The sequence below is a fragment of the Rhinopithecus roxellana genome, chromosome 9, assembly GCF_007565055.1.
Source record: "Rhinopithecus roxellana isolate Shanxi Qingling chromosome 9, ASM756505v1, whole genome shotgun sequence".
NCBI lineage: Eukaryota > Metazoa > Chordata > Mammalia > Primates > Cercopithecidae > Rhinopithecus > Rhinopithecus roxellana.
This window is the reverse complement of record NC_044557.1, coordinates 64,104,563-64,118,187: the sequence shown is the minus strand read 5'-3', so window position 1 is coordinate 64,118,187 and position 13,625 is coordinate 64,104,563. Positions and strand designations below refer to the sequence as shown.

The following is a 13,625-nucleotide window of genomic DNA, read 5'->3' as shown; positions in this document are numbered from 1 at the left end:
GCTGGGCATGGTGGCACATGCCTGCAATCCCAGGTACTTGGAGGTTGAGGCATGAGAACTGCTTGAACCTGGGAGGTGGACGTTGCAGTGAGCAGAGATTGAGCCACTATACTCCAGCCTGGGTGACAAAGAGAGACTGTCTCAAAAAAATAAAATAAAGATATACAAATGGAATGGATAAGAAAAATAGGTACCCTGGAAGTTACTATAACTTCAGCATTAAAGTTATTAAGAATTTTAAATTTGTAGTTAATTCTGGGGACAATCTATAGGTTTTTAAGTATATATATATATAATTTTAAAACTTATGTGTGAATATATTATTACTGATTTTCTTATAATAAAAAAGTACTAAATTCTGATTCATTCTTTTCAAACCTAGGCATTGGAGAAACATGAATAACTGCTATGTTAGTCAGAAGTTTGCAATGACAGTAATCTGATTTGGAATAATTACATTAAAAAAGAAATTATCAGCTTATATAACTAAACGGATGGAAGGGCAGGGGTATTGCTGGATGAGGGGATTCCTATGCCCTTTCTCCAGCTCCCCATGTCCCTCCCAGTCTCTGCTCCTCTCTACCTACTGATTTCACTTTCCCTGATGGGTACTTGCTTTCTTTATGTGGCAGGAAACATCACCACAAGCATTCTGGAATTATAACCTCACAGCTCTCTCCACCAGAGGAAAAGGAGAGTGACTCTTCTCTCTGTCTTCAGTTAGAGAAATTCCAAGGAAGAACTGATTGGCTAGCTCGGGTCATGGGCCCATCTTGACCAAGCACTAACAGTGGCCCAAAGTAGCCACATTCCCACTGCTGAAGACAGAGGGCAGGTTCTGCACCGGAACAGAATGAGAGAAAGGCAAACAATAGCCATAATGCTCACCAATAATCAGTCTCCGAGAGAAGGTACAATTTTTGCTAGATAAGTACTATGGAATATTAACTTTAAAATATTTATCTATATAGTCTGAAGAAAGGGAAGTATAGCAGAATTTATAATAATAAAGTAGGTGCTGATTTGTTTTTAAACTGTTACATATCTTCATTCTCATTAGGCTCAGGTTTGCTAATAGCAATACTAGGAACTACATAAACCACATAAATGAGTACTATGCAGTCCTTACAGGCTCAAAAAGTCTCATTTGATGCTTGCACTCGATTTCCTGCTCATCAAGACAATGTTCTCAATGCTAAGATGATGTTATGGGTTGAATTATGTTTCCCAAAATAGTATGATGAAGTCCTAACCCCGGTACCTGTGAATGAGACCTTATTTGGAAATAGTCTTTGCAATATAATCAAGTGAAGATGAAGTCATTAGGGTGGGCCCTAATCCAGTATGACTGTGTCCTTATAAAAAGAGGAGAAGAAGTTCCAACAGAAGGAAGCTGGCGGTGTGAAAATGAAAACAGAGCTTAGAGTTGTACTGCTACAAGCCAAGGAAGGCCAGGGCTTCCAAAAGCTGGAAGAGCCAAAGAAGGATCTTCCCTTACAGGTTTTGGAGGAAGCAAGGCCCTGCCAATACCTTGATTTTGTACTTCTAGCCCCTAGAACTGTGAAATAATACATTTCTGTTGTTTTATGCCAACCACTTCCTGTGGTATTACAGCAGCCCTAGGAAACTAATACAAATGGTATCACTTAGTTTCAAAAGGCATTGATGCGAAATCAGGGGTATTTAATATTCATACGTGGCTCTCAAATACCTACCTGTGACAAAAAATATCCCCCTTTAGGGATCAAGAAATGGACATGAATTGGCTTGACTATGGTAAGCATTTCAAACTGTGTAGATATATCAAAACATCACATTGTACACCATAAATATATGCAAGTGTTATCAATTATAACTGAATAAAGAAGAAAAAAATTTCAATAAATAAAAAAATGAATGTGGAGCAATAAAAGTCTCAAGACATGGACTCAATATATGGGATAAAATCTAATGTGTAATATATTTGGATATTTTAAGAAGGCAATGCTCTCTGACTTTGAAAGATTGGGACATGTGCCTTCTATGTATTCTCATAACACTGCATATTTACTGTCATAATCCATTATATGCTACAGCAGTGGGGCTCAAATTTTTCAGTATCATGACACTCTCACACTCCTCAAAATTATCGGTCATTGGAGTTATACAGATTTCCCAAATATTCACAGATTTCATTATACAATTTTATAAATCACAATTCGTTAATATCTGCATGGAGCTCATCAAAAAAGACTTTCAGGTATGTTAAATAAAATTTATAGGAGGTCAGTGATTTGGACTAAGCTCCTGCACTAGGCCCCAACAGACTAAAATGTAGTCACTGGTGCTAAAGTTCCACATCACCAAACCAAAATTAACTTGCTTATCTGACTAGAGAAACCAAAAGACATAGATAATAACCAAATTTCTGCTTTAACCCTTATAAGGAAAATAACCTGTTGTTAAATAGTCTACTTTTTGTATTCCTTGTCCCTGCTCAAGCTACCTTATAAAAACCAGCTGTTCTGCCATGGCCATTGGAGCACATTTTCTACATTTTTAGAGGAGATGTCATCCTGATTCACGAATTGCTAATATAAGCCAATTAGATCTTGAAATTTGTTGTAATGTTGTCCTTTGACAAGTATCCCCCTTAAGGGCTATTTTCTGTCACAAGCAGAAATTTGAGAAACACATAATATCTAAATTATTAGATATTATTATATTATACTAAATATTTAATACCTAAAGTCCTAATTTGCACTTTGTTTTTAGAGACAGGGTCTTGCTCTGTTGCCCAGACTGGAGTACAGTGGTGTCATCATGGCTCACTGCAGCCTTGACCTCCAGGGCTCAAGCAATCCTCTTACCTCAGTCTCCTGAGTAGCTACAACTACAACTACAGGCATGTGCCACCACACCACACTAATGAAAAAAAAAAAGTTTTGTAGAGATGGGGTCTCACTCTGTTGCCCAGGCCTCGAACCCCTGGGCTCAAGTGATCCACCCGCCTTGGCCTCCCAAAGTGCTGGGATTACAGGCATGAGCCACTGCCCCACTTGCCTGGACCTAATTTGCACTTGAAAGCTCAGATTTGCTTACCAGCAACAAATACTGTGAGTTGTTCTCCTTAAAGTGACAGGCCTGCTTCATTCACTTTCAACAAAATTGTTGCCGAAATCCCAAGTCTGAATAATGACAGTTTGTCAACCATTATTTCAAGTAAAAACAGCGTTCCAGGAAAACATGGCTATGCATCATATCATAACCATCATATTTCACTATGCAGGGAAGTGCTTTCTGCATACTTCTTACTTTGTCACACAAAATACTAAAAGGACATGTCCTAGAAGTTCAAGATCTAACAAAGTAAATATTCTATTATTTTATTAAAGGTATTTTTAAGTAATATTGGAATTTGTTTTTACTGTATGTACAGTGGGGTGCCTGCCTTGCTTCATGTTAAAGCAACAGCAGCTTCATCCTCAGGGCAAATGCCAACACAGTGACAAGGACAAAGCACCAGCATTATTTTCAAAATAGCACTGACTTTCTGGATCCCCTGGAAGAATCTCTGGGACTTTAAGGGCTTCCTAGACCATACTTTGAGAACTACTGTACCACTAGTCCGTCCACCCCATTGCTCCTTCAGCAATGCTTATTCATTGTTATATTTTCAGGGCGCAGTCTTAGTACACAAGGACTATTCTTTTTTTTTTTTTGAGACAGAGGAGACAATCTCAGCTCGCTGCAACCTCCATCTCCTGGGTTCAAACAATTCTCGTGTCTCAGCCTCCCAGGAAGCTGGGATTACAGGCACATGCCACCACACTTGGCTAATGTTTTTGCATTTTTAGTAGAGATGGGGTTTCACCATGTTGGCCAGGCTGGTCTTGAACTCCTGGCCTCAAGTAATACATCCATCTCAGCCTCCCAAAGTGCTGGGATTACAGGCGTGAGCCACCATGCCCGACCGACTATTCAATAAATACAATTTCATCGATTGCGGACAGTGGCATCCTCACCAGATTACTGTACACCTCAGTTACCTAAGTAATTCCTAATGAGGAGTAAAAAGATCCAGGAAGGTAAATTATCAGAGAGCAGAGTGATGAAGAGCCATGAATATTTTTAAAATAAAATTGATTCAAAGAAAAGATGAGAATAACAAGAATGAGTTAACCTAGAAATGAAAAGACTTGAGGAGTCATCTGAGAAATTACAAGGTCAGATGGATGCCAGGAAACCCAGTTTCAATCTAAAGTTAAATAGAATGGGCCTGGAACTTCAACAGGCCCCTTCTGTATGGAGCCCACGGATTAAAAAGGAGAGGTCTATGTGACAAAACAGGGACCAACCACAGAGAAATGGGAATAAGGGGATAAAAACATGCACTAAATAGAGGAATGACATTTATAAGTACTGAAAGTATCTGTTTACTGTTTTAAATCCATAATTAAATTATGTAATATGATATATCCTTTGTAGCCCTACCAGATATATATATAATTGTTCCCTGAAATTTTCACACACTGAATCAGACCTTTTGCTCTCATCAAAATTGGACAGAAGAGACAGGGCGTATAAAAAAAAAAAAAAAAAAAAAGACTAAAGGCAGTAAATAAGCCCAAGATGCAAGACTTCAAAGGAAAAAACTGTTTCATTTTGATCTCCAAGTAATGAGATACAGCCTAGTAAAGAAGGTGCTAGTTCCCAGCCAGCTGAACAAACTCCCCAACTCTCCTAGAGGACATCACACATAGGCTGCTCCGATTAAACTGAGATTGTCCCTTAATAAACAGCAACAATCCTCTCCCACTACCACCCACAAAGATATCAAAAAGGCCTACCTTGCCAACATGAAGACAGCTGTTGGAACCACGAACTGGAGGCAAATTATCTTTCATTGCTGGAAATGTCTCGGTTTCATGAAAGTGCATTTTATCTTCTTCTTTTTTAATTTCCGATACCCAACTCTGAGAATAGAGAAAAAGGTAAATATATAGTTTGAAATAATTATAACCAAGCATAAGAAAGAACTATAGCTGACCCTTGAACAATGCAAGTTTGAACTGCATGGGTCTATTCATATGTGGATTTTTTTCAGTAAAAATATTGGAAAAATATTTGGAGATTTGTGACAGTTTGAAAAAAACTCACAGATGATTAGTAATATCAAAAAATTAAGATAAAGTTAGGTATTTCATGAATGCATAAAATATATGTAGATACTAGCCTAGTTTATCATTTACTACAATAAAGTATACACAAGTTATAAAAAGTTAAAATTTATCAAAACTTACCCACACAAACACTTACAGACCATAAATAGCACCATTCACAGTAAAGAGAAATGTAAAAAAAAAGACATAAGGATGCAGCATTAAATCATAACTGCATAAAACTGACTGTATTACACACTACAATACATAATAATTTCACAGCCACCTCCTGTTGCTATTGTTGTAAGCTTTAAGTTACAAGTATCTGCTTAAAATGCCTTGTGACACTAGTCATGTCTGCAGAAGCAGTTTGTCTCTAGTAAACTGCATCCTGTCATAAAAAGTGATCTCTCACAGTTCTCACATATTTTTATGATGTTTAGTGCAACACTGTAAACCTTAAATAACACCATGGGACCCATACGAAGTGTCACTAGTGATGCTGGAAGTGCTCCCAAGAAGCAGAGAAAACACATGATATTACAAAAGAAAAAGTTGAATTGCTTGATATGTGCCAGAGATTAAGATCTGGCATAAGCTACAGTTGCAGTTGCCCACCATTTCAAAATAAATGAATCCAGAATAAGGACCACTGAAAAAAAAAGAAAGAAAAGAAAAAAGAGGGAGAGGAGAGGGAGAGGAAAGGCGGAGAGAAAGGGACAGAGGAAGAGGGAGGGGGAGGGGGAAAGGAAGAGGGAGAAGAGGAGAGGAGAGGGAAATTTATGAGTCCATCATTGCATCACTGCGGCTACACCATCAGGTGCAAAGACTTTGCACTTCTTGTGGGCGTGCAAAGAAGAATTCCTGGCTGGGCGTGGTGGCTCACTCCTGTAATGCCAGCACTTTGGAAGGCCGAAGTGGGCAGATCACTTGATGTCAGGAGTTCCAGACCAGCCTGGCCAACGTGGTGAAACCCCGTCTCTACTAAAAATACAAAATTAGCCAGGCGTGGTGGCGGGCGCCTGTAATCCTAGCTACCGGGGAGTCTGAGGCAGAAGAATTGCTTGAACCCAGGAGGCGGAGGTTGCAGTGAGCCAAGGTGGCACCACTGCGCCCCAGCCTGGGCGACAGAGCAAGACTCAGTCTCAAAAAAAAAAAAAAAAAAGAGAAAAAGAAGACATTCCTATAGATTATAATATGATTCCAGAAAAAGCAAAGTCACTATATGACAACTTGAAGCAAAAGAAGATCATGAACCTATAAAGCTGAAGAATTCAATGCCAGCAAAGGATGGTTTGAATTTTAGAAAAAGGTTTGGCTTTTAAAATGTCAAGAGAACAGGAGAAGCAGCTTCTCCCAACCGAAAGGCAGCAGACAAGTTTCCAGGTGCCACTGAGAAAATCACTAAAGAGAAAGAATATCTGTCTGAGCAGATTTTTAATGCAGACGAAAGTGCTGTATTCTAGGGGGAAAAAATGCCACAAAGGATATTTATTAGTAAGGAACAGAAGCAAGCACCAGGATTTAAGGCAGGAAGGGAAGGGGAAACTCAATTATTTTGTGCAAACGCAGTTGGGTTTATGATCAGGACTGACTTTATCTGTAAAGCTGCTAACCCGCAAGCCTTGAGGGGAAAAGATAGATATCAGCTGCCAGTCTTTTGACTGTACAGCAAGAAGGCCTATTCAAGAACTCTTTTTCTGTATTGGTTCCATCAATGCTTTGTTCCTGAAGTCAGGATGTACCTTGCCACTAAGGGACTGTCTTTTGATGTTGGACAATGTCCTAGGCCACCCAGAACCCCATGAGTTCAAGACCAAAGGGGTCAAGTGGTCTACTTACCCCAAAACAATGTCTCTAATTCAACCTCTAGATCAGGGGGTCACAAAGATCTTTAAGAACTTTACTGCATGCCAGCTGGGTGCGGTGGCTCACTCCTGTAATCCCAACACTTTAGGAAGCCAAGGCTGGTGGATCACGAGGTCAGGAGATTGAGACCATCCTGGCTAACATGGTGAAACCCCATCTCTACTAAAAATACAAAAAAAATTAGCTGGGCATGGTGGTGGGCACTTATAGTCCCAGCTACTCGGGAGGCTGAGGCAGAAGAATGGTGTGAACCCAGGTGGCCGAGCTTGCAGTGAGCCACTGCACTCCAGGCTGGGTGACAGAGCAAGACTCCGTCTCAAAAAAAAAAAGAAAAAAAAAAAAAGAACTTCACTGCATGCCCTACTCTATGGAAAGGACTGTCAACACTACAGAAGAGAACCCTGATAGAACATCATGAACGTCTAGAAGGATTACACCATTGAAAATGCCATCATCATTATAGAAAAAGCCATTAAGCCAGGAGTGGTGGCACATGCACCGGTAGCCCCAGTTACTCAGGAGTTTGAGGCAGGAGGATCACTTGAGCCCAAGAGTTGTAGCTGTGCTGTGTGCTACGACCCTGCCTGTGAATAGCCATTGCATTCCAGCCCTGGCAACATGGCAAAATCCCATCTCTAAGAAAAAAAAAAAAAAAAAGCCATGAAATAATAAATCCATGCTAGAAAAAAACTGTCCAGATGTTGTCCAGGATTTCATAGGATTTACAATAGAGCAAATCAAGGAAATCATAAAAGAGATTATGAATATGCCAAAAAAAAGTTGGGGGTGAAGTGTTTCAAGATATGGATGTTGGAGAAATTCAAGTGCTAACGCCACACCACAGTAGTTAACAGAAGATGACTTCATGAAGGTAAGTGCTTCTGAACCAGTGCCAGACAATGAGAAGACACAGAATAAGCAATGCCAGAAAATAAACTAACATTAGACAATCTGGCAGAAGGGCTCCGATTACTCAAGACTGTTTTTGACTTCTTTCACAACATCTATCCTCTGTGATATGGGGACTAAAACTAAAGCAAATGGTAGAAGAAGGATTGGTACCATATAGTAACATTTTTAGAGAAATGAAAAAGCAAAAGACAGAAATTATGATTGATTTCTAAAAAGTTACACCAAGTACACCTGCCTCTCATGCCTCTCCTACCTCTCCTTTCATCTCCTCCACCTCTTCCATCTCTGCTACCCTTGAGACAGCAAAACCAACACCTCCTGTGCCTCCTCCTCCTCAACCTACTTAATATGATGATGACGAGGATGAAGACCTTTATGATGATCCACTTCCACTTAATGCATAGAAAATGTATCTTCTCGGCTGGGCGTGGTGGCTCAAGCCTGTAATCCCAGCACTTTGGGAGGCCAAGGCAGGCGGATCACGAGGTCAGGAGATCGAGACCATCCTGGCTAACATGGTGAAACCCCGTCTCTACTAAAAAAAATACAAAAAACTAGCCGGGTGAGGTGGCGGGTGCCTGTAGTCCCAGCTACTCGGGAGGCTGAGGCAGGAGAAGGGTGTAAACCCGGGAGGCGGAGCTTGCAGTGAGCTGAGATCCGGCCACTGCACTCCAGCCTGGGCGACAGAGCGAGACTCCGTCTCAAAAAAAAAAAAAAAAAAAAAAAAAGAAAATGTATCTTCTCTTCCTTAGGATTTTCCTAATAATATTTTCTTTTCTCTAGCTTACTTTATTGTAAGAATACAGTATATAATCTATATAACATACAAAATATATGTTAATCAACTGTTTATGTTGTTGGTAAGGCTTTCAGTCAACAATAGACTATCAGTAGTTAAGTTCTGGGGGAGTCAAAAGTTGTTAAAGGGAGCCAGTGCCCCTAACTCCTTGTGTTGTTCAAGAGTCAACTATATTTATCATAGTTTCCTATGAGTCAATTTTTTAGACAATGTGATCTTGCCATCCTCACTATCTGGAACATACTTCGTACCTTTTATTTTAAATTGTGGTAAATATGCATAACATAATAAAATTGGCCATCTTAACAGTTTTTAAGTCTACAGTTCAGTCTTGTTAAGTATATATACATTGTTGTTGCCGTTCCTACTTTTATTTATCTTGCAAGACCTTATTCATCATTCTTTTCAGCAAGATTTCCCAGAACTTCCTAGTTGGGCTAAAAGTGCTTCTCCTCCATAATATATTAGCATAAATATTTTAAAATCATCTATTGTTAGTCTCTCTTCTTACACTGTAAATTCCTTGAGGGCAGGGCCTATGTCTTAATTTCATCTTTGTGATTCAGTGTCTGACATATAGTAGGTTCTTAATGTTTATTAAATTGTCACAGGTGCCAGAAAAAAAATTGAGTAAGATATTATCCGTGAAGTAGTATTACTTATTATTCAGAAAAGATGTATTGAGAGTTCTAATATTTGTTAGACACTCTTAAAAGCACTGGGATACAGCAAAAAAAAAAAAAAAAACTATATTATCTGTCCCATCTGTATATAGAAGGCAGGGAGGATGAAAAAGGGCAAAGAGGAGAAATATGAGAAGAAAAAGAAAAGCAATAAGGTTAGAATGGTGAAAGGTAAGAGGAAGATTTATAGAGGAGGAAGGGAGCAAGAAAGAATGGAGAAAAGGGGACAAGTGACAAAGTATGAAAGAAAGGCAAGTGAAAAGGAGACTAACCTGCGAAGTGACCAACAGGAGTTCTAGACCAGCCTGGGCAACATAGCAAGACCCATGTCTCTACAAAAAACTTAACTGAGTGTGGTGGTGAATGCCTGTAATCCCAGCTACTTAGGAGAATGAGGAGGATCACTTGAGCCCAAGAGTTCAAGGCTGCAGCAAGCTATGATTGTGCCACTGCACTCCAGCCTGGGTGACACAGCAAGACCCCATCTCAAAAAAAAAAAAAAAAAAAAAAAAAGTGGTCAAGAAGAGCAAAGACACACAATGGGGAAAAACATAGGCTCTTCAACTAAAATCAAGCTGTCTACATCCTGAAAACAAGACCAAAAAGTCTGGACATAAAGTGCTATTTTTGACTGGTAGATTACCATATTTTTGAGCTCAAGCCAACAAAATGAGAAGGCTGAAAGTTTAAAAAGCAGCATTGTAAGTTACAGAATGCATATACCTCAACATTGTTTTTAGATGTTTTAAAATCGTTTTTAACCCCAGAAAAATATAAATAAAATAAAATAAACAAAAAAACTGGTTCTCCAGAATCTGTGAGATACATATATTTTATATATATATGCACACACACATATATATACACATACACACACATACATATATACACACACACACACACACACACATATATATATTTTCTTTTTCTTTTTTTTTTTTCTTTATTTTAGGCAGAGTCTAGCTCTGACTCCCAGGCTGGAGTACAATGGTGCAATCTTTGCTCACTACAACCTCCACCTCCTGGGTTCAACTGATTCTCATGCCTCAGCCCCCTGAGTAGCTGGGATTACAGGCATGCACCACCACACCTGGCTGATTGTTTGTATTTTTAGTAGAGACAGGGTTTCACCATGTTGGCGAGGGTGGTCTCGAACTCCTGACCTTAGGTGATCCGCCCTCCTCGGCCTCCCAAACTGCTGGGATTACAGGCATGAGCCACTCATGCCCAGCCCAAAAATAATTTCTTAAGCAAAATGAAACTGAAGAAACTCTAAGAAAATATAAGTAAATATGTATCTGGTGGAGAGCAAACCTTCCTAACTATAAAAGCTGATGAAAAGATCTTAAAGAATAAAATTAAGAGGATAGCATAAAAATTTTAAAAAATAAAAAACACCACACACAACATTTAAAAGGTAAACAACAAGCTAGAGGAAAATTTACAATATACAGTACAGAACTCTTAAAAAACAATGAGAAATACATTAATAGAAAAAGCGCAAAAATTAGCTGGGCGCGGTGGCACGTGCCTGTAATCCCAACTACTCGGGAGGCTGAGGTGGGAGAATCACCTGAACCAGGGAGGCACAGGACAGTGATCATTGAAAGAAAGGGGAACAAATGAGGTAAGCCCTACAGTTGCTCCAACTCACTGTCTGCAGTTTCCAGGCTGCAGCAGAGTAAAAGTACCCAAACAGAACCCTGTGGTCTTGCTGAATTCAGCAAAGTTTGGACGTTAGGGAGACCAAGACTGTGAGGTTTCAGGGGAAAAAAATATCAGAGAGGAGGCAGCTGTACAGAAAGAGAGCTCTAAAGATAACCTGAACAGCCTTGTATCTATTTGAAAAATTGAATTCACAGTTAAAATCTTTCCTACAAAGAAAATCCCAGGCCTATACAGTGTCAACAGTGAACTGAAAACATTTAAGAAAGAAATAATACCAATTATATACCAACTTTTTTAGAAAACAGAAGAGGAGACAATACTTCCCAACTCCTTCTATGAGGCCAGCATTACCCTGCTACCAAAACCAGACAATGGCATTACAGGAAAATAAAACTATTGACCAATATCTCTCATGATCATAGACACAAAAACCCTTCACAGAATTTTAGCAAATCAAATCCAGGAATGTATTTGTAAAAGATATATCACGACCAAGTAGAGTTTATCCTGGAATGAAAGGTTGGTATAATATTTGAAAACAATCTACATAATTTACCTTATTAACAGACTACAAAGAAAATCATCTGTTCATCTCAATAAATGCAGAAAAAGCATTTCACAAAATTGAAAACCCATTCATGATAAAAAATTCTCATCAAACAAGGAACAGAAGAAAACTTCAACTTGATAAAGGGCATCTACACAAAATTTAAAGCTCACATTATATTTCATAGTGAAATTCAAAATGATTTCCCTGTAAGACTGGGAAATAGGCAAGGATATCTGCTCTTACCACTTCTACTGAACTGGAGGTTCTAGCCAGTTCGATAAGGCAAGTAAAATAAATAAATAAATACATGGCAGACTGGAAAAGAAGCAAATCTCGCATTTTTCACAGATGGCATGATCCTGCAGGTAGAAAATCCAATGAATCTACAAAAACATTCCTAGAACTAATCCATGACTTTAACAAAATTGCAGGATATGAAGTCAATATGAAAAAGCAATTAGATAAGTATAAACTTGTACAATTAAAAATTGAAATTAAAATTAGGTATCTGGAGTAGTCAAACTTACAGGAACGGCAATAGAATGGTGCTTGCTAGGGGATAGGGGAGTGGGGAAAATGGGGAGTTGTTTAATGAGTGTAGCATTTGTTTTGCAGAATGAAAAAGTTCTGAAGAGTGGTTGCACAACCATGTGAAAATGCTTAACACTACTGAACTGTACACTTAAAACTGGTAAAGATAATACATTTCATGTAATATGTATTTCACTAAAATGAAAAAAAAAACTTTCATAACTGAGGTGACAGGATGAGCAAAACATTGAAATTACAAAAATATTAACATTTATAATAGCATGAGCTACACGTAATGTTTAGGAATAAGTTTAGCAAAACTATGCAAGAACTATATACTGAAAACTATAAGACATTGCTGTAAAAAAAATTGAAGACTTAAATGAATGGAGAAATATACAATGTTCATGGATCCGAAACCTCAGTATTAAGATGTCAGTTCTTCCAAAATTGATCCATGAATTCAACACAATCCCAATTCAAACACAAGCAAGTTATTTTGTAATAAGCAAAAGACCTAAAATAGCCAAAACAACTTTTAAAAAGAACAAAGGTGGAAGACTTGCACTACCTCCAGCCTCTTTTTTTTTCCAGCCTTTTATTACAGTAAAATTTCAAGAGTTACTGTAAAACTATTGCAATCAAGACAAGAAGGTAATAAAGATGTACATTTAATATAATGAAACATGCTACTGTGGACAGACTGCCTATGGGATAGCCTTGCTTATCAAGGAGTATAAAATAAATAAATAAATATAAAAATTAAAATAATGAAACAGAATTGAGGGAGTCAGAAATAGACGCGCACATAAGATCAATTGATTCTTTTTTTTTTTGAGACAGTCTTGCTCTGTCGTCCAGACTGGAGTTCAGTGGCACCATCTCAGCTCACTGCAACCTCTGCCTCCTGGATTCAAGCAATTCTTGTGCCTCAGCCTCCTGAGTAGCTGGGACTACAGGCACATGGCACCATGCTCAGCTAATTTTTGGTATTTAGTAGAGATGGGGTTTTGCCACGTTGGCCAGGCTGGTCTTGAGCTCCTGAACTCAAGTGATCCACCCACCTCAGCCTCCCAAAGTGCTGGATTACAGGCGTGAGCCACTGTGCTCAGTCCAGTTGATTTTTTTTAAAAAGATTTTTTAGAGATGAGGTCTTGCTGTGTTGTCCAGCCTAGAGTTAAACAGCTATTCACAGGCTTGGTAATAGTGCACCATAACCTAAAACTCCTGGGCTCAAGTCATCTCCTTGTCTCAGCCTCCAGAGAAACTGGGACTACAGGCATGCACCACCACACCCAGCTTTGGTCAACTGAGTTTTGACAATGGTACCAAGAAATTTAAAGATAATATTTTATTATACGGTGCTTGAATACTTTTTGTTCAAATACCAATACAAAAATTAAAACTGATTATAGACCTAGATATAAGAATTAAAACTATAAACTTCCTAGGAGAAAAAATTAGAGGTCCTG

General features: G+C 38.7%; 1 protein-coding gene across 2 annotated transcripts in view; it reads right to left on the bottom strand.

Moving 5' to 3' along the window:
- The window catches only part of SPAG1 (sperm associated antigen 1), an 86,576-nt gene that overhangs the window by 60,821 nt on the left and 12,130 nt on the right, over positions 1–13,625 (bottom strand). For both annotated transcript variants that reach the window (XM_030937920.1, XM_030937921.1), the window contains one exon: positions 4,830–4,955. In XM_030937920.1, the coding sequence (XP_030793780.1) occupies positions 4,830–4,955 (126 nt within the window). The remainder of the gene's footprint in view (positions 1–4,829; positions 4,956–13,625) is intronic.